The sequence below is a fragment of the Colletotrichum destructivum genome, chromosome 11 (assembly GCF_034447905.1).
Source record: "Colletotrichum destructivum chromosome 11, complete sequence".
NCBI classification, from domain to species: domain Eukaryota; kingdom Fungi; phylum Ascomycota; class Sordariomycetes; order Glomerellales; family Glomerellaceae; genus Colletotrichum; species Colletotrichum destructivum.
Genome location: NC_085906.1, coordinates 1023975 through 1045152, shown reverse-complemented (window position 1 = coordinate 1045152; position 21178 = coordinate 1023975). Strand labels below are relative to the sequence as shown.

The following is a 21178-nucleotide window of genomic DNA, read 5'->3' as shown; positions in this document are numbered from 1 at the left end:
GAGACCAACTATCGCTTAACTACCGAAGACCTTTCAGTTGACGCTTGGCTCGTTGCTCGTCCAGCTCGTACATAAGCTTCTTCTCGTATTGGTCTCGGCACAAGACGAGCGACCTGCGTTCGGGACGGGTTACCAACAGGTAGCTTCATGGCGGCATGGCTACAGTGGACGCTTCCGGGTTCTATTGTCGGACGCTTCGGTACCGTTGCTCTGAAGCACGCGAGTCAAGACATCTGACTTTTCTCTTGCAGTCAGTATCCCGCCCTCGGACAGTTGGAGCAGTAGCCGCCGCCGATAGTCTATGCACCCTGTGGCAGCGAGCCTATTCCGCCCTTTTGGTTTTCCTGCTTCCATTTGATGGGCCAGATCGCGTCAATTTGCTTCTGGGAAGGCGGCGGTGCCTATATCCTTGTGAAAACAAGGTTGTTGAAACCCCTCCGAAGCTACTGGCCAACCACTCAATCGACAATTCCCTGGTTAATGCCAGTGTCAATATCAAGTGGAGACGGACCGAGACCAGAATTGGCAAACTCGGCAATTTCTCATGTATTTCTGATTTGCTTCGAGCGAAAACAGCTAATGAGCCAAATTGATTATCGTGGTCGCGTTCGGGGTTGTTGAAGCCCCCGGTGTCGCCGACAATTTCCCCATTTCTCAAAGTTAAGGCAATGTTTCCGTGTTTGTGGGGTGGCTCGTACCAAAGCCCTTTTTGTACCTTCTTCGAAAAAACTGCCATACCCCTGAAAATTCTCCGAGGCGATGGATCCACCGATCCAGAAGGTTGAAAAAACAACACTCATCCCAACACGGTCGATATCGCGCGTCCAGCGTGTGGGGGTTTGGCGAGTTCGGCCACCAGGGGAATTTGGGGTCCAGTCCATGGAGAACATCCGTTTTTAGACTCCAAAATCAAAGACGGGACATTCTAGCATGTCCACTTTCTGGACCCTTGCGTTGCAAACCCGGGATCCGAACCTTCTTCCGCTTAGTAATGAGGCGCCACCGCCCATGCATCACCGTTGTAAATCTAAGAATCAAAGGTCCTGCAACCTATTAGCGGTTCTGATCTAGACAGTATTGATAGACTAGGATGTCGATGAGTATTTCAGACAGCAAATTCACTGTCGCGAAAACTACAGTTGCGTTAGATACAAAACAAGAACTCGAACTTGGGCCTTGAATAGAACATACACCTAGCTGTAAGCATGAACTACATACTGTGATGTTCATTGTGTGGAAATAAATGTAATAGCCATCTTGATACCACATCAGTTTGAGTTAAAGTCTTCTGACCTACCTGATGTACAAACCCTGCACCACCAATTCTTGTCCAGCATGCGGGCAGTTACCACCGCCCAACCGAAACCAGGCCTTCGCAACTTGGTTTAATCATCGTCATTCGGTCCCGAACCAGGGCCGACCCTAAGTTTTCTGTCGCTTCGGCACCACAACACCCCCGAATTGTCCGTGAACGCTGGTGTCAAGTTCCATAGATCCATAGGGTCGCAAAAGTTGTATATAAGCGGCTTTGAGTAGCTTATTGGCATCCTGTCGTAATCACTAAAACAAGCCTATTTATCTTACACAAGATATCCAAACCCAACTTTCATCACCGGGAATCCGCCCCCTCAAATCGGGACACAGACATGATGAGCACACTCCAAAACAGATTCGACAGCGCGGAGCCCATGCAGCGCGAAACTTCATCTGGACTATCTATTTTAGTAGTCGGGGGTGGAATCGCTGGTTTGGGCTTTGCAATTGAAGGATATCGAAAGGGTCATAATGTTCGCATCATTGATCGGCGACCCAACTTCGAAGATTACGGTACTAGGCACCACTACAACAACTCAGCTGCAACTCAGCTAAAAATCAGGCTTAGGTGATATTATCGGCATCCTGGACTCTGCTTTGCATTCAATGAAACACTGGCCTGGGTTTCTTGAAGCATGTTACGAAACGCCTTTCCCGAAATCTTACATGGCATACAAGTATGATGGCTCACTTATTGGAAAGTTGGGAGAAGGTCTTGGAATGAGCCGAGCTGAATTTCATCGCCTGCTGCATCAGTATGCGTTACGAATCGGTGTTTCCATTCGCAACTCAGCCAAGGCAGTGGATTATTTTGAGACTGACAGCCAGGGTGGCGTCATACTTGAGAGCGGAGAGCACCTCACTGCAGATGTCGTCGTCGCCGCTGACGGGATCGGCTCAAGATCATGGCGATTGATAGCTGGCACTAAGGAAGAGCCCATAAGCTCAAGCTTCGCCATGTTCAGGAGCACCTTTCCGGTTGAGTTGGCCATGCAGAACCCGTTGATTGCCGAGGCCTTCGCAGGCGTTGAGTCAGAGAGTCGGCTGTACTTCGGCCCTGGAGCTCATATGGTAATGGGGAAAACGCCCAAAGATATGATCTGGATGCTCACACACAAGGTAGTTGACACTTATTAGAACAGAAAACACAGTTGAGCATCTATTGAACTAATCTCTGTGCTTAGGACGATGGCAATGCTGCAGAAGACTGGGCCAGACCTGCCGATCCTATGGACGCGCTTCCTTATGTGGAGGGCTGGGCGCCATGGTTCAAGGAACTTATCAAGACAACCCCGAAAGACAGGGTAGTGGACTTCAAGCTAATGTGGCGCAATCCTCGGGAAACGTGGGTTTCTCCCAAAGCACGAGTTGTCCAGGTTGGCGACGCAGCCCACACGTTCCTACCCACGTCGGCGAGCGGTGCTACGATGGCACTTGAGGATGCGTTTTCTCTTGCAGCTCTGCTTCATCTGGGAGGGAAGAACAACGCGCCGTTGGCACTGAGGGTTCAAAACAAGCTCAGGTCAGTTCGTCATGTGCTCATCAAGCTATTAGTGGCTAACCTGTTTGAAGGTTTGAGCGTGTGACATGTGCTCAGAAGATGGGCTTCAAAAACAGGGAAACTTTCCATAATACTGACTGGGATGCTGTAGCCAGGAATCCCTCTTCAGTCAATAAGCAGATTGGTGACTGGGTCTCCAGGCACGACCCAGAGAGGTATGCTTACGACATGTACACGAAGTGCGTTAGTCACATTATCACCGGAACACCATTCCACAATTCAAACACGCCACCAGGGCATACCTTTGCGCCATGGACGGTTTCAGAGCTTCTAGATTACGCAGCACGAGGGGAAAAGATTGTGGATGATGGCGATTGGTTTTGAATAATAGGGTGCTTTTTCGTTTCTGGGAGATGAGAAGGTCCCTCTTGATTGTACAAGCACCTGTGGTTGCAGGCCAAGATCTGAGTGGTCCAACCAGGACTGCCGGACGGCGATGCGCTATCAGAGGCAGCTACTAGCGTGCAGACCATTCTAAACAACATCTACCATGCTTTCCAAGGCAAGAAAGTTCCTGGCGTAAGACAAAAACCCTTTTGATTGATGTAGAAAAAGGCACGTAGAGAATGAACGCATACGCAGAGTTCAGTACGCCCAAGATAAGACAGATAGGTGTCTATTTTTTACTATCGCCCATTCACATAATTACCCATATCTCTAGTAAGCCGGAACATAGAATCTGCTTCCATGTGCTATTAGCATCATCATCAGAATCCTTGAGAGCAGTGGGAGCTTACAGCTCTTGTAGCTTGTTGGGTTGTGACACTAAGGTGGATTATTAAGCGTGTTGGCAAATAATGTAGTGTGTTGGCACTCGATAGGCTAGATTCTAATTCTGGCGGCAACACAGGCCTAGTCTTGGAACCCTGAGCAAACGATTGTAAATCAAGCTCTTTGTTTTATTGTGCCTGTTGTGGCACTAACGAACAGACTGACGCACTGAGCATCAATCTCTGCCTTAGTCTCTATGATCCGCTCGGTCTGTATGAATGTCTCATCTGGATCTTCCCTCACTTTTTACCGTGACACTGGCTTCCAGCGATCAACTTGGCCTCCGGTGATTGTTAAGGCATGTCATTCCTTTACTGCAGATGGCATGAGGAAACACAACCTGCTGGATGGGTGTTCGAGAAACTGCACCCGGCCGCCTCGCATACAAACGAATAAGAGCAACCGGCGGGGTGGTTGACAAAGCCATCACTAGTCCCTATTCCAAACATTTCCGAGCCACTAGTGTGTTTGAACTCGCACATACTGGCAGCATTGCAGAGCCCCGACAGGGTGAGGAGAAGTGTAGTGAGTCCGGTCTTCATGCTGAATCGGATCGTGTGCGCGCAACGTGTTGCCACCGGGTTCTTGCTAAGTGAGACGTTAGTAAAGATCCTTAAAGTAGTATGGGGCTTGAATGATACTAACAACGAGTTGAGTATGACGTGAAATTGAACTTTGCGCGCGTCTGCGGAAGGAAATGATATCATGAGGAAGGGTTGAGAAGCAAATATAAATACAATTCAAAAAAAGCCAGTAAACAAAAAAGGTTTACCCCTACTGGAAACCTCGACTCGGAAGCGCCGAAAAGCCGCCGAGGATGTTATTAAGTCAACCAACCCCACAAACAGCGCATACCCACTGCCCAAGCAACAGAGGGGTTTAACTACCACTCACAAGTCAGATCATTAAGAGAAGGTAAATTAACCACCTCGTGTTGTGTTTCTAGACGAGTCAGTGTCCCTTGTTTGCCCGGCGCATGGAAATGACCACTGGTAACTTATCCAGAGCATCCCTTTGACTTGCCGCTTTGCCGAATTGTGCACCATACAACAGGGATCAACTCAAAGTGAATCGCGAAGCCCTGTATGACCGTTATTAAACTGATAAGAAAGAATTGCCAGCTCGGTTTTGGGGCATTACACACCGGGAGGAAATCCGGCCAACCCCAGCAGGCGACAGACAAAGGAATAATTCTATTGCGTGGGAACAGCGCGTACAATGGATAGGTGGAAGAATCCCTCGGCTTGTGTGGCTTGTAATCATTAGAAAAAAGCAATAGGCGAGACCACGGGGGTTGGTGGTCGTACCACCCCGATGATGGCGGCCAAAACCCCGGTCAGGGGCAAGACGACCGATGCGGCCTTGTCTGCACCTACGCTCAAGGGCAAGAGCAAGGGCAGGGCTGCTGTGGTGGACGGTGAGGAGGATGAGGGGTTTGGAGCTCTGAATGCCCTCCCGTGTGCTGCTGATGATGATGATGATATTTAACGTCCGGAGTACCGATGGACGTGCCGGGCGCAGTGCCGACATGGTCTATGCTAATCTAAGCTATGTTACAGGCCACCGTCTTCACCTAACGTTCCTGTTCGAAAGTCGGGCAGATTTCGGAAAAGAAATTGGTTGCCTCCATCCATTCGCACAGAAGAGAAGCTCCCTGCGTAGAGCCTAGCAGAACATCTATGCTTGCTTTCGCCATGCGTTGGCGGAGATGGCGAGGCGTGGCCTTCCGGCCGCGCTTACAGAAGCAAAAGTGTACTGGGCTTTTGCGCCGTCCGCAACTGCAGTTGAGCAGTGCGTCTTGGTTATCAAATCTCTCGTGGTACGCTGCAAAGTCTTCGTGATGGGACCTTGCTGCATATAGCCTTCCCAGCAGATGCCGGGGAAGGTGAAGTTCGGGGGGCTTGGGATGAGGAACTATCCCAAGGTCGGCATACTGCCGAGGGCAGATTGACGGCCATCTCCTAGCGAAAGCTTGGAAAGCGACTGCTTTAGACTGCCGTTTCAAGTGCGCGAGTGTAGGCTGAGGCTGTGATTCTGGCATCTGTTTGCAGGCCTCCTTGGCTAGAGCGTCTGCTTCCTCGTTTCCCGGTAGTTAATCAATCAATCAATCAATCATATCCTGTCCTGTAGCCGCCAGGTGCCCTGCGGGGCGCTCCCTGATCCTGTTTTGTCTAACGGGTCGTAACAAGATCTGTCTTATGGGTTTACGTGAAACATTAGCTGTCCGGCCGCCGGCCGGATGAGTTGTGTGCCTGGAAGGCTACATATCGGCTTCTAACGGCTCTGGCAATAACCTCCCTCTTTCTTCCCCTCAATAAGCAATACTATCAGTAGACCAATATTACGAGCCTTCGTTGCTTCACACCGCTGTATGTACAGATACCCGGTGTATTTACTAACAGATTAGAACCGTTATATCTAGAAGCCTCTGCATAAGAGCAATGTCCTTGATGCGGAAGCGGAATTTCCGCCTGAGGTATTCTACAACTATAGTGCCTAGGGACCTGGATTCTGTCCGCAGCAGCGCGTCTAAGTACCAGTTAACCATAGTAGTAGTTTATGTATTCCAGTTGAGACGAACCTTTTCCCAACAAACCTGTGCTATCACGTTAGATACGTCTGTCCTCCTGAGGCACTGAAATTGGACTTACGCATACGCCAGATTCTTTTGAACAACAGCTTTGCCGTGCCGCTAAAATCCGGTCAGGCGTCGCGGCCTGTACTTTCGAAGGGCCATCACTCCCTACAGTAGAAGCCGACGAAGCTCCAAGGAAAAGAAAGACTACTATGATAAGGCGCATCCTGTCCTAGTAGACAATGTTATGGTGTTAGAGAATCGTTATGATGCCAGCCTTGTTGCGATACGTCGAACAAAACCCTCATCACCGGGTTGGTGGAAATCTGCCAGTCTTTATAATTTTTAATAGAGTGTCACTACAGTCTACAGACGCCGATGCGCACCTTTACAGAAAGGACAAGCAAGACGAGTTTTGACTACTTTGACTTGTACCATGCACATAATGAAATTAGGTTTACTGAGACCCCGTAGAGCAATACGAAGAAATCAATACAATAATATGTAGCCTGTGCAGTTGCGTCACAAGCAGGTCGGGACAACGAACTGCGCGAGAAAGCAAAAGCTTCGGTAAGCAGAACTCCTATCTCCTTACTCCCTGTTCTGTAATATGGGTACGCAGCACAGTGATCAACTGAACTGTGCAAAAAAACCTGTTCGGAGTGATATCTGTTAATTCACGCACTTCTTTTATGAACATTCAACACATGGCGGATTGCATCGTTTTGACATTGTTTCTTTGAGATCATGTCTCCATATACATTTAAAGACCGAGCTTGCTTCTAGTGTCTAGAAATCTCTCAAGCCGCACCTCCTATCTGCATGGGGGCTCTGTACACGTTTCTCCATTAGATGGCGGAGCTGGAGAGTTGGGTCGCTTAACAAGTTTGATGCCTCTAGCTTCTAACCCTGCAGGATCTCTCGGTCTAGGGTGCTGGCTTCTTCAATTTATTAGCAAAGCACAGAAGTCAGTCCTCAAAGTGAGCTTACGCCAGTCTTGGGACCGCATAAGCACCGCTGACGGAAATGGCTAGAATAACGGTAGGGAGTAATTTCATCTTGGCGGATTTCGGTTTTTCTACTCATTGAATGCGTGAAGTTGTTGTGATATAAGGCGGTAAAATCGGTTTAACATTTTGGGCCCAATCTGCCTTTAAGTAGATATTTCCTACGCCCGTAGGCATGCTCTCCCCTCTCACTAGCGATCTTCACCGCTTAACGAGATAGAATTTGTCATCTCCTGATGCTATCCTTGAGTTTAACCAGCTGATGAAAGCCCTGGGGTGGTCAAGCGCAAGAGCTTAATAGTTGACAGATAAACTTTGGCACGGAGCCGCAGTCTCCCCTAGACGGCGACTTTTAAACTGCCACTATTAAGCACATTAGGTAGTAGTCGCCTACTAAGAAACAGTCACCCCTGCACACGAAATAAGGATCCTCGCATTGTCTATTGCACCCTGAGTAATTTAGATGACGCATTGTCATGTGCTGATCTAAGTGTGGGGTAAAAGTGGCACATGAGGTGGTTTGCCTATAGATTTCTAAAAAGTCAAACGCTTCCAATACAGCCGTGTGATAAAACACTGTACAGTGCGACACAATGACAAATGCTATGAATACATCTCTTCTGAAGTTTCCGGGTTAACCGAATGCTTGGTTTCGGGGAGGTTAGAAGACCTCTGTTTCGTGGTCAGGCGGACTAGGCAGTTCAGAGTTGGTTGTGACCTTAAGTCCGGAATAGGAAGTTTCCTAGCTTAGGTGTTGTGTCAGGCCAGCGAGGCAATATTGTGCAAATTGACCTAAGGAGATAAAACAAAAGTGATGCTGCTTACGTGGCCGGATATCATCTTTATCCAGCTTTGGCTTAATAATGGATGCACTGGTACAAGGATAAACCTTACTGTTAGAACAACTCATCGGAAGCCCAAGGAGTATAGTGGCACAGGAGTGGCGCCAGCCACTTCCAGCCCCAGCCAGGAATGCTAGGAGATTGCCGGCTTTTCCTGGCCAATAGCATTATAGGGATATCACCGTACTCTCGCGGTTAAATCCAAGACAGTTCGTGTATCACGAACTTCCTCCCTTTTTTACCATTTGAGCAACTAGATACAACCAGAATTGACCTACTGCTTCAAAAAATGACCCGATCGGGTGTCACGCCTGTGATACCAACACTTACATCTGTTGTTGTTGTTGTTGTTGTTGTTGTTGTTGTTGTTGTTGTTGTATTTAACGCCATGGCGGCAAGGGTGGAGCCCTTGTCGCAGACCTCCCGAGGGGTATATTCAAAGACATCAGGAAGAAGCGGCCCCGATTCACCACCAACTATCCGTCTTCAACGATAAGCTTCAGCAACTAGCAGCTCTTGGACCTCGTTCAAAAGTGCAATTGCAGCAGGCTGCAGAGTACATTCAGAAAGCCCTCCGTGTTGAGAGCCAGGTCACCGCTCTGAATCATCGAGGAGTTGTTTCCCCGGAGCGTGCACAGCCACCCCAGACCCAAGGCGTACCTCTCTCATCTGTCCGGACAGAACAGCCTTTGTCCTCTGATGAGCCTGGAGAGGGTTCCCCATTCCGTACTACCGAGAAATGTTACTCGAATAGAGGCGCGGATGATGACAATAGCCTGAGGCGGTCGGGTCGACAACAGAGTGGATGCAAGAGGACTCCGGCGCATTCCCTCGGGTCAAGAGTGCCCTACCGCAAAAAGCCTAGGAATTCCGTTGCCCAAACAAACGGACTGGACGATTTGCTGAAGGATGTCACACGCAAGGAAACAGTGAGGGGCTTCGTCGAGGTAGTGACGTCCAGTAATCATTCATTTGACCGGCTGCAACTTCAAGAAATACGACATGCGAGCCAGGGTACATACCGATCGTTGTCCCTGATCAGCCGATATGTAGAGAAGTGCGAGCGTGGGGTCGGTCTCACAAAAATGTGCCAGTACTATGCGCTTATGCAAATGGCTCAGCTTCTTGACCGGACCAAGGAGGAGTCAGGTAGGCAAAGAGTAGACTCTGCTGAGCTGGACAAGATCCTAGAGCACAGAAAACGTGAAAACAAAGACTATAATCGGAACAAACTTCGCAATCAAATCCAGCTTGGCCGCAAGTTGCAAAGAATCGTCGGGCCTTTTGTAGGGCTGCTCTGCTTTCTAGCTGTCGGTCAAGCTGACCTAGGGAAATCCCTGTCGTTTACAGATGGCGAGTTGAAAAGATTCCATAGCCAAATAAGGGGGCATGGAAATTTGTGGACCGCTGGGAGTCGATACTTACGTCTCTTGCACAATGGGACTACCCAAGGCACTCAAGAGATCAAGGAGATCACTGGACTTGTACATAGCAGTAACTGTTGGTAACTATACCAGGTATCCGTACATACGGCGAGGTGAAGCAACGAAGACTCGTTATATTGGTCTACTTATGATATTGCTTAGTGTGTGTAATACAAAGGGAGGTTGTTGTCATGGCCGTTGGAGGCCGATATGTAGCCTTCCGGGCACACGAGTCATCCGGCCGCCGGCCGGACAGCTAATGTTCCGACACTATCTCTTCTTGGTTTGTCCAGCGAATCCTGTGAAGACTGAGTTCTTGATGAGACCTCAACCTACTTTGAACCACGGCTCGGGTTGAGCGGTTTGTGTCGAAGACAAAAGTTTCACAGAAACTTGGTACTGTGTTGTGCGGAAGAGCAAAACGGACTGATCGAACGAGAAGCAAAAACAACTGGAACTCAAATATATTAACTGCGTCACGGGGTGATACCGTGGACTTCGCTTTCCTCGTGTTGGTGGGCCGGAGGTGCGAGGAGTCCGTGAGATCTTCACTGAGACCTTGCAATTAGGCACAAGGAATCTGTAGAAGAAACAAATAACAGTGTCACATCCGATGAATAATTCCGAGACAACCGACGTCAAAACTATAAAAGCCGCTTCGTTGAGCTGTCTTAGCAGTTGGGTAATAACAAAGCCATCACTGTTCCGATACTTCCAACACAACATCCACCGTCACTATCCAAAATGCAGCTCAAGCTCGTCCTCGCCACCCTCTTCGCCTCCATGGTCTTAGCCGTCCCGGTTGTTGATCAACCCAAGATCTACGGCCGTTCCAAGGGACCCATCCCTGGATCTGGTCCCAGCTGCTGTTCATCGGTTCCCGGAGTTTGCCAGGCTTCTTGCGTAGGTGACATTCAAGTTGTATTCAAGTGGTAGCTAAAGACACTATAGCTGATAAATCAAATACGCAGTGCCCTATCGGATGTCCTCAGTAAAGCATCACAGTAGCCATGGGATGGATGAGCGATCCTTACAGCAATGTCATCATCGTATCAAGGGCACATGCCGGAAAGAAGCCTGGGGTATTGGTGCTTATTCGTCGATATACTCGTAAACGGGAATGATGCACCTGCATCATTATCACTGTTCTGCACAAGTACAATGCACAGTGACCAATTGGGCCGATTGTAACAATCTTATCATGCTAAGGTGTCACGGGTCAGTCATGTAGTAGCTTGGGATTCGGTCTTTCGACCGAATATTGTGCCTTTTTGCCCGCTGGCTCAACAGTAGTAAACTCAAACACTGTCGTTTCGTCACATAAGGCTTTGTGAAGTACGTGATGGCTTTGCCTAGGAATGCGCGCTGTATCTCCAAGACCAATGCTTTCTAACCCCCATCCCGTAGGACTTCCATGCCATTCACATATTCTTCCATGCCGGTTTCAGATCCAGCCATTGGACCGGTCTTGACACTTTGACATGCCCATGCGTGCGCTTGGTATTCATATCCTGCGCCGTTCCACTCGCGTGCTGCAATTGCATACGCCTTGCAAATATGGGGGTCCAGAACCTTTTGCTTATTTCTCATTGAGTGCTATAAGGCCCCATTCTTTCCAAGGGCAGGGAATTTCTATCAAATACATCGACTACTAACGTAAGTGTCGGGTCAGTCGTGCATGTGGGTCAGTCGTGCACTTTGCACTAATTTCCACTATCCGAACTTCAACTCAACATATCTCTATCAATGAACATGGCAAACCCTTCGAGAGAGTCTCAAATTAATCTGGCTGTCCAGGCCATCCGAACGGATCCTAAATTATCTCGCCGACGCGCTGCGAAGATCTTTGATGTTCCTCTATCAACCTTCCTTGATAGAATGAAAGGAAAACGCGCCCGACAGGATACCCGCTCCGCCAGCGCTCGGTTGACGAAGTTGGAAGAGGATGCGGTCATCAAATACGTCATCGATCTGGATTCACGAGGGTTTGCGCCTCGGCTCAGCGATGTGGAAGATATGGCGAATGATATCCTTGCGGCACGCGACGCATCACGCGTTGGGACGCGCTGGGCCTCGACCTTTGTCGCACGACAACCAGAAATAAAGACGCGTTTTTCTCGCGTATACGACTACCAGAGGGCCCTCTGCGAAGATCCTGAGACGGTTGCAGCTTGGTTTCCGCTTTTCCATAACATGAAGACAAAGTACGGTATCCTCGACGAGGATCTGTACAACTTTGACGAGACCGGCTTTATGATGGGCCAGATCGCGCCCTCGATGGTTGTTACGCGCGCTGATCGCAGGGGTAAACGAAAGAAAGTCCAGCATGGGAACCGAGAATGGGTTACTGTGATCCAGGGCGTGTGTGCAGACGGCTGGTGCGTTCCGCCGTTCATAGTAGTGAAGGGTAAAACCCACCTTGCGAATTGGTACACTGACAGCACTTTACCACGCGACTGGGTGATTAAACCTACTACAAATGGATGGACCGATAACGTAACTGGCCTGGACTGGATTCACCATTTCGATAAACACACTGCTGCACGCACAAAGGGCCTTTATCGGATGTTGGTGATCGATGGGCACGAGAGCCACGTTTCGGCCGTTTTCCAGGCTTTCTGCAAAGAGAAGGACATCATCACAGTCGCTATGCCTCCTCACTCGTCGCATCTGCTCCAGCCACTTGATGTTGGGTGTTTTGGTCCATTGAAGCGGGCGTACGGTCGCGAAATCGAACAGTTCATGAGATCGCATGTGAACCACATTACGAAGACGGAGTTCTTTATTGCCTTCCAGACTGCGGTTTCAAAGGTTTTTACACCATACAACATTAAGGCTGGATTTCAGGGGGCTGGTTTAATTCCTCTTGACCCAGATAAGGTCATGTCTAAGCTGGATGTGAAGTTATCAACACCTTCACCGACCGGGAGCCTTCCAGCCGCGAACATCCCATGGGCCTCTCAGACGCCACACAACCCAACCGAGGCGACTTCACAGACTGAATTTATTAAAAATCGAGTCCGCCGTCACCAAGGGAGCTCTCCAACACCAATCATATCAGCAGTTGACCAGTTTGCGAAAGGTGCGATGGCGATAATGCACGAGAACGCCCTCCTCAAGGCTGAGAACCGCACCCTTCGAGAGGCAAACATCAGCCTCGCTAAACGTCGTAGGGCAAAGAAAACGAATCTGAGGCAAGGGGGCACACTTACTATCGGCGAGGCACAAGATCTTTTGGACCAAAAAGACGCCAATACACAATTGGAGGAGGAAACGCGTGCGGGTAGTAGTCGCGCGAGGAGGGCGCAGCCGCGCGGAAAGCACTGTAGCATCTGCGGAAATATTGGTCACAATGCATGCACTTGTGAGATGATAGATAGAGAAGCATCTGGAGGTTTAGATTTCGATTAGTTTAAGTTAATTCAAGGCGTTGTGGGTGAGGTGGGTGAGTAATTGATTGATGTATTGTGAAGGTCCTGAGAAGTGCACGACTGACCCGTGACAGAATCCATGCATGCTTCTATGCGAGTCATGGACATAACCCATCCAGGATGGTCTGACTGTACTTAAACAGGCCAGCCTGTCATTTCCACCTGGCCCTAGCTCTGGAACAGTTATTAGGATAGCATTAGGCCCACAAGCCTGTGGTGATCCCATCCACTCTTTAGTACGAATAAGACACTCTTTTCTGCTCACTCATATATGCATATTCCGCTGGCCACCCTGACTAACCGTCAGTTATGAGCCCAGTCGACTCTAGCAACTGTCGTCTTGATTGATTCCTTCAGCCAAGAGGCAAGGACCTGTCACTCAGACAGCATCAATCGATCAAGTGCATTGCAACTCTTGAGACTATTCAGTCTCCTTTGGCCAGCGCCAATCCTGCAGCCACACAGGCCAGGATCTTCAGCTTCAACGGAAGCAACAACTCTGCCTCTCTATAGGCAATCGATCCATCCTAACGATATCGATACAACCCCACAAGGCTACAATTGCCTCTTCCTCAACCATGGAGTCATCTAAGGTCACTCAGAAGCTGACTTCTGACGCTGACTGGACCAAATGGTACGGAAACCTCAAGCTGGTGGCTAGGATCCATGAGGTCTGGAACTATATAGATCCAGACCAACAAGTGGTGAACATCAGGCCCCGTCTTACTGAACCAAGCCCTGAAGCCGAGAACTTCGTCAACGAGCTTGCCTTGGCTAAGGCCAGACATGCCGATCGAATGGAAGACTACAAAAGGGCTAACAAAGGCATCATTGCCGTTCTTTCCTGGGTCACCTCCACAGTTGAGGCCCAGTACATCAACCACGTCAGTGGTAAAGAGAGTCTCAGAGAAATGATCATCGCTCTCAGAGACGAGCTTGCCCCGGATAACTACGCGAGGCAACAACTCATTCTTCGTCGCTATCAAGCTCACATGGGCTCAATCAAGCGATCCAAGCTGTCTGATTGGCTCAGCAACTACATTGACATCATGGATGAGGTCGTTGACGTTGGACTTCCAGCGCTTCTTGACCCAACCACTCAAGTTGCTGACTTCCTTAAGGCAGTCGAGCCACTCGCTCCCAGCTACTATACAACTGCTACCTTCTCCTTCAACCAAAACGGCATAAAGAAACCCCCTAAGGCAGGAGAGAAATGTGCTGGAATTCAACAAGCCAACTTCTTCCGTCAATGGGTCAGGTCCTTCCATCCTGACTGGCTATTCAAAGATGCCAAAGCATCTAGCTTCGCCACTTGGCAAGGAGAAGATGAGAAGGGCAATCCAACAGAGTCACAAGGGAAAAGAAACGAGATACTGGTTCCCAAGTGTCCTGCTTGCCTTGGTTATATAAAACACTGGGTCATTGACTGTCCTCACTTCAACCCGGAGAAGAGGAAGGCTAGTTACGACCCAAACCATCCTCAGAACAAGAAGGCTATTGAACGGGGTCAGGCCTGGCTTAAGAAGAACCCAAGGGCGCAGGGGCGACTCAACAACGCTAAAGTCTCCTCGTCAGCCTCGTCAGACAAGCCGGCTACTCAATCTTCCTCTCCACCGTACAAGGAGAACGCAGGTCAAAGTTCTTCCTACTTCAACCAAGAGCAGTCAGACTCCGATAGGGACACCGAACACAGTTCTGATTCCTCGTCCTTCTATGCTGCCCCAAACAGCGCTCCAGCAATAAGTCTATATGCTGGTTTTCCACTCCGGAACAGTGTTATCGTCGACTCTGGGACTGGATTCCACATCTGCAACGATCGCTCTAGAATGAAGGATCTAGACTTCAGCCATTCAACAGAGTTCACTACTGGAGGAGGAAGAATGACAGCTATCGCTCGCGGGACTATGAAGATCCGCCCTAACCAAGGTGGTCTCAGGAAGAAAGGGTTTATCGTACGGGATGCCTGGTATTGCCCAGACTACCCTGTAACCCTCATTGGAGCTGAGCCCCTGAAGGAAAAAGGCCTGATCTTCACGGTTCGCCATCCAGGACTTGAGACCAGAACAGGAGAGGTCCTGTATCACACACCTTGGAAACATGGTCAATATCTCCTGGAGTACCACAATCATGACTCAACTATTGCTCAAGCTTCATCCTTTAATAACAATGACACCACGACGTCAGTCCCAGCAAATACAACCTCCGATAAACACGTTAGCTTCGTTCTTTCAGACGCCCAGCCTGCAGCCAAGCGAGGTCAACCTAATTCCAGGGATCCTCTTACGCCCTCCATTGCAGAGGCCATGATCTGGCACGAACGTCTCGGCCATCCAAGTGCAAAAGCTCTTGAGCATCTGCTCAAGACCAGCCGAGGAATCAAGATTCAGGGGGTGACAACCATCGAATGCGAGGCTTGCAGCACAGGCAAGGCGATTCGTAAAGTCTCAAGAAGGAGGCCTGACCACAATCCGACCGCCCCAGGAGATTACGTCTCCATAGACTTCTTCACACTGAGAAGGACCTATAATGGTGAGAAGATCGTCCTGCTCGTAAGGGACGAATGGAGTGGGTTTACATGGGTCCGGTTCCTCAATTCTCGTAAGGAGGGACTCCAGGCGATCATTCAGATCGCCACATTTCTTGAGCAACAATACCACTTCAAACTCTCGATCCTTCGCCTTGATTGGGAAACAGCTCTTCGAAATGCCTTCGACTTGTGGGCAGCAGATAACGGCAAGCTTATTGAGCGATCTGCAGCCTATACTGGGGCTCAAAATCCAGCAGAGAAGGCTGGTGAGATTCTCTTCAAGATCACCAGGGCCCTACGATATCAATCACGATTCCCAGAGGAATTAGCCCCTGAACTTGTGAGAGCTGCAAATTATCTCAGCAACAGAATGCCCCGCAAGAGGCACGCTTGGCAAACCCCAGAGGGATTGATCAATTCTTGGCTCAACTCTAGGCCCTGGACTACTCATCAGAGAGCTGAGCTCCCCCAACTTGCTCATCTACGACGATACGGCTGCAAGGCCTACCCGCTCACTGCAACATACCTTAGAGGGGAAGAGAAGGCGAACAAGACCGAGCCTAGAGCCCACGTTGGGTATCTCTGTGGTTATGACAGTACCAACATTTATCGCATCTGGGTCCCAGCAATCAACAAGGTCATGAGGACCAGAGATGTCACATTCGACGAAACGAAGCTATACGATCCCAGCCAGGAGGATACCAGTCTCCTTCATCGAACGGAGCTAGAGAGAGTCTTCTCTATTCTGGAGATTCCGATTCCTGATCCTCAGAGTGAAGATCTCCCCATGGATTCACGACTGTGGAATGACGAAGACCTCCAGCATCATTCAGCTGCTGCAGTTGGACCGAGGGATGCCAGGGAACAGTGCTTCGACCAACAGCGAGAGCCTCAACTGCCTACTCCTACTGGCTCTCCAGGAACACAACTTCAGGAGTCACACACTCCTTCAGTTGAGGGGGTGGAAGAGCATGTTTTAACCTATACAGACCCAGAAGAAGAGACAGTTACTCAGCAACTGTCACTACAAACAACTTCAGACTCAGATCAACCTTTCATTCAGGACCCTCCTACTCCTGAGTCAACAACCCATGAAGAGTCACCCACTCCGGATACTGCAATTCAGGATCGCTCGCCCTCCGCCTTATCATTATCTTCTTCAGCAACTACCGCTGAGTCAACAATCCACGTCGCTGATTCTTCGGATGCTCCACCTCCTACTATAGGTACAGGGAGACCAAAAGGACGACCAAGAGGAAGCCGCAATAACTCTATTTACAATCGGGAAACGCCAATTGGTCAAACCAATCACCAACCAGAGGCAGCTACAAGATCCTCTCGCCGACTTAAGGATAGATCTTCATCAATCAGATCTTCCTTCTTCCAGTTGACAGATTCAACCAAGGAAAAGGATAGATGGGACGACTTCGCTCATGATCTAGGTCAAATTCATCGCAGAGACCTCCCCTCACCTCCCCAGAAATACTCCGAAGCAAAAGAGCACAAGTTCTGGCCCAAGTGGCTGGCAGCAATGAACGTGGAATATCGAACAGTCTGGAAGAAGGGCACCTTCGAGCTTACCAGACTGCAAGACGTCAATCAGAAGATCCATCGAATTCTTCCTCTCAAATGGGTATATACCTACAAATTCGACAAGCATGGATTTCTCAAGCGATTCAAAGCAAGGATCTGTGTCAGAGGAGATCTTCAGCCACTCAATGGGCTGGAAACCTACGCATCGACACTCGCTGGAAGATCATTTCGCAGCGTGATGGCCCTTGTGGCACGTTTCAACCTAGAGACGATGCAGCTTGATGCTGTAAATGCCTTCACTAACGCTACCCTTGATGAACTGGTTTATGTCTGGTTCCCTCCGGGCTACAGCAGGCCGGGATTCTGCCTCATCCTTCGCAAGGCACTCTATGGTCTGAGGAGAAGCCCTCTTTTGTGGCAGAAGAGCCTCTCTGATACTCTCAAGAAACTTGGACTTGCTCCCCTTGATGAGGACGACTGTATCCTCATCGGTAAGGGAGTCCTAGTCTTCTTCTTTGTGGACGATATTGCTGTGATTTATCGTAAGAAAAACAAAAAGATGGCCGAGCAAGTCGTCAAGGGACTTCAAGAGATCTACGAGATGAAGATCATAGGAGAAATGAACATCTTTCTAGGCATACGAGTCATCAGAGACCGCAAGGCTGGCAAGCTTTGGCTAAGCCTTGACAACTACATTGCCAAGATCTGCGACGAATTCGCAGTGAACAAGAGGAAGAAGCCAGCTGGGACACCAATGGCTGTCGACAACCTAGCTCCTAACGATCAGGAAGCAACTCCAGCCGAAATCCACCACTATCAGCGACTTATTGGATCCCTCAACTATGCAGGAGTCGTTGGAAGACCAGACATCTCTAGAACTTCATCCAGACTCTCTGAATTCCTCACCAACCCATCAGCCAACCACAAGAAGGCAGCCGACGCTTGCCTTGACTACCTCGATCATACTCGTTATCTCGCGATCGAATACAACTCTCAAGGACCAGGAACTCTCTTCTGTGCCTCAGATGCCTCCTTTGCTGACGACCTCGCAACTCGCAAGAGCACCCAAGGGTATATGATGATGATGTTTGGTGGCCCTATTGGCTGGAGGTCATCTAAGCAACGTCGCGTTGTTACCTCGAGTACTGAGGCTGAGCTGGTCGCCCTCACGCAAGCTGCAAAGGAATACAAGGCCACTATCCGACTAGTCGAACAACTTCAGCTTGATCTTGATGGTGACTACTCTCTCCAGTGCGACAACCAAGCAACCTTGAGACTCCTCACCACCGAGAGACCTCAAGTGACTAGCAAGCTTCGTCATATCAATATCAGCAATCTTTGGCTTCGTCAGGAAGTCAGGGATGGTCTCATCAACTTCAACTGGATCAAAACCAATGAGATGGTCGCAGACGGACTCACCAAAGCACTGCCAGCTCAGAAGTACTGCCGATTTCTAGCCCAGCTAGGTATGGCAAACGTTGAGCAACAAGTCAAGGCTCTCAGAGAAGCCGAGATAGCTCAGGCAGCTTAGATGCTTGGGTAGGATGATCTGCAGACCAGATCAGCAGTGGTCACAACACCACACGACTTGATCAAGGGAAATCCCAATCTTGGGTCTTCAACACTACATTACCCTACCTTCTGTCGCTCTCGCTAATCGTCAGTTATCAAAAGCTCTTCTTTATCCAGAGACACAACTTCAACAGTTGCCTCTCTGAGGGGGTGTGACAGAATCCATGCATGCTTCTATGCGAGTCATGGACATAACCCATCCAGGATGGTCTGACTGTACTTAAACAGGCCAGCCTGTCATTTCCACCTGGCCCTAGCTCTGGAACAGTTATTAGGATAGCATTAGGCCCACAAGCCTGTGGTGATCCCATCCACTCTTTAGTACGAATAAGACACTCTTTTCTGCTCACTCATATATGCATATTCCGCTGGCCACCCTGACTAACCGTCACGACACATGAGGTCAAGGACGGGGGCCGTGCGCCCATATGTGTTCCCCTCCGTTCCGTCCCTCTCTCCTTCCACCGCACTAGGATTATTGTAGGACTCGCAGGTCAAGTTATCCGACCAAGTCGGCCTGGTTGGCCCATTCCGAATGCCCCTGTAATCACTCTGAATATCAATGTTTTGTAACAGCACCGTGTGCAGCATGGACGAAAGCCCTTCTCCCATGTTCCATCCAAAGATATCGATGCCAAAATCACCAGAGATCTCCTGGGTCCCACTGGGTGTTCCAACTCATTTCAATAACCATACCACTGACTGAGCCAAGTCGAGGCACAACTTGATGCTAGTAGATTCGCAGCACGCTGTTGATACAACATGATTGTATGGATACGTTTTGTAATAAGAAGCACCCGACAATAACAACCGCGCCATGAGAGCAGGCGCCGCCACGAACGAACAGGGCATATCTGATTGGTCTTGCCTCGCGGTCTTGGCACGCCTCTTTTGGCACGCTCGTCTGAGCACGCCCGCCTTGGTAAGGCTATTGCAACATCATCACGCTTTGTCCGGTCCCAACAGAGGATATGCTGTGATGCAACGCCCATGGCATAACCCAAGCACTAAATAAGGCAGACGTAAGGGTAACGTCAGTTACACAACAGAGTGCAGCAAAGGATAGTGTTTTGAATTCTTGCCACTCTGACCTAATAATGGGTGCTGCTAATGAAGTCCATGCACTCAGTCACAATTATGCCAAGCCGCCTGATTAGTGCATGGCTTGCGGTGCATGTACCAAGTGTTTTGTTTGTTGCGGCTGTCATGGCTGACAGGCACCAAGAGGGTCGCTGTCGGAGGTGCCGCCTCCAAAAGGGATCAATCAATCCGGACGTACGAACTTTGGCCTTTGGCCCTTAACACAGAAACACAGAAGCTACAGGCCATATGGCGAGTGAATAAGGGGCAAGACGGATGCTCACCTCTCCACCAACTCATTGAACCCGGAGTCGATAGCCACCAAATCGTCAGCTATTGCAACCTCGGGACGTAGATTGAAGTGCAATCTTGTCAGATCCTATTGTTTCTTAATTCTAGTGTTCACTTGAACGACTGTTTCATTGTGCCCGATGTACGTAATGTGTCATCCTCGGCTGAATCCCTCGAATTCATGCCGTCGAGATGTGCTAATTCACTGGCGCCTTGCTATTTACATTCATCAAGTGACTTTGCTTCCAGAACGCCAACTTCAGTACTTTTATGTAAGATGCTTGAAACACGGTTATGGTTGAAGGCGTAGTTGTGAAACTCGAAAGAGATTGTTTCAGATCATAGGACTACCAAGTTGCTTTCCGATGCCAGTGCCATTCCTCCTAACGCCTAGTCGTATATCAATGCCTACTTCGGCCTGTGTCAGAGAACGATCCACAGCGTGTCCCCAACCTACACCGCAATGGCACGCACAACACCAGAAATGAGAAAGGAAAAAAACAGAGAAGCCCAGGCCAAGCACCGGAAGAAAAAGATAGAAGCAGCAAGACGCATGAGATCCGAATTGGACCAACTCCAGAAAAAGGTCAAGGACATCCGCGAAGCAGTGGCATGTAACGACATGCGGCGAGTGAGGCGTCTTTTGGAAGATGAGACGGGGCCTTCTACACCTCAGCTTGATGCATCCGTGCCAGTTGAGCTAGGGACACCGATGGATGAGATTGAGGAAACAGACTCGTCCGAATTTCCCTTCCCGACCACAACCAGTACTCCATTTTCGACCTACAGTCCATTCGATTACGCCTTTCCCCTAACGGAATACAACCTCTGGAATCCGGATACGACATCCCATGCATCATTGGCGGAAGGATACAATCAAGTGCTACCCTGGAACTCGGTTCCGACTTTCTCCAACATCGTGATGCCCGGATCGTTCCAATTATCACAGTGGCTGGATCCGCAGTTAATGATAACATGAGAGATGCGATGTAACTGATCAGCCGCATACTGGCCACCATCTTCTACACAACACGTTCGCATTAAGATCACTACTTGCTAGCATTCTTGTAATACAACAGGAAATTGTTATTTGGGCTCGTGTAGTTTGTTTGCTGCACGCACTGTTAAGAATGATTACTCTTGGATGAGGAAGGCACAACACTTTCTGAGCATGGACGTAGGTCACAGTCCAGCCTACCTCCAGCCACCTTCGACGTTCCTATCCGGAAGGGCAGCGGGGTGCGCCTTTC

At 49.4% G+C, this 21178-nt stretch overlaps 5 protein-coding genes across 5 annotated transcripts; 2 read left to right on the top strand and 3 right to left on the bottom strand.

The window, feature by feature from the left end:
* Positions 1 to 1570: 1570 nt before the first annotated feature.
* On the top strand, positions 1571 to 3391 carry CDEST_15408 (Putative FAD-binding domain, FAD/NAD(P)-binding domain superfamily). Its single transcript, XM_062931564.1, has 4 exons — positions 1571 to 1827; positions 1883 to 2433; positions 2499 to 2836; positions 2887 to 3391. The coding sequence occupies exons 1-4, from the start codon at positions 1647 to 1649 to the stop codon at positions 3197 to 3199; spliced, it is 1383 nt and encodes a 460-aa protein (XP_062787615.1). The 5' UTR covers positions 1571 to 1646; the 3' UTR covers positions 3200 to 3391.
* Positions 3392 to 3634: 243 nt separating this feature from the next.
* CDEST_15407 (uncharacterized protein) lies at positions 3635 to 4386 on the bottom strand. Its single transcript, XM_062931563.1, has 2 exons — positions 4292 to 4386; positions 3635 to 4234 (listed from the first exon to the last, which is right to left on the bottom strand). Exons 1-2 carry the CDS (start codon positions 4351 to 4353, stop codon positions 3958 to 3960), a joined length of 339 nt encoding a protein of 112 aa, XP_062787614.1. The 5' UTR covers positions 4354 to 4386; the 3' UTR covers positions 3635 to 3957.
* Positions 4387 to 5772: 1386 nt separating this feature from the next.
* Positions 5773 to 6546, bottom strand: CDEST_15406 (uncharacterized protein). Its single transcript, XM_062931562.1, has 3 exons — positions 6298 to 6546; positions 6228 to 6242; positions 5773 to 6175 (listed from the first exon to the last, which is right to left on the bottom strand). Exons 1-3 carry the CDS (start codon positions 6445 to 6447, stop codon positions 6143 to 6145), a joined length of 198 nt encoding a protein of 65 aa, XP_062787613.1. The 5' UTR covers positions 6448 to 6546; the 3' UTR covers positions 5773 to 6142.
* Positions 6547 to 7005: 459 nt separating this feature from the next.
* CDEST_15405 (uncharacterized protein) lies at positions 7006 to 7332 on the bottom strand. Its single transcript, XM_062931561.1, has 2 exons — positions 7212 to 7332; positions 7006 to 7162 (listed from the first exon to the last, which is right to left on the bottom strand). The coding sequence occupies exons 1-2, from the start codon at positions 7277 to 7279 to the stop codon at positions 7036 to 7038; spliced, it is 195 nt and encodes a 64-aa protein (XP_062787612.1). The 5' UTR covers positions 7280 to 7332; the 3' UTR covers positions 7006 to 7035.
* A 2786-nt stretch (positions 7333 to 10118) lies between these two features.
* Positions 10119 to 10920, top strand: CDEST_15404 (uncharacterized protein). The gene is made up of 2 exons (XM_062931560.1): positions 10119 to 10397; positions 10466 to 10920. The coding sequence occupies exons 1-2, from the start codon at positions 10239 to 10241 to the stop codon at positions 10487 to 10489; spliced, it is 183 nt and encodes a 60-aa protein (XP_062787611.1). The 5' UTR covers positions 10119 to 10238; the 3' UTR covers positions 10490 to 10920.
* Positions 10921 to 21178: the final 10258 nt, after the last annotated feature.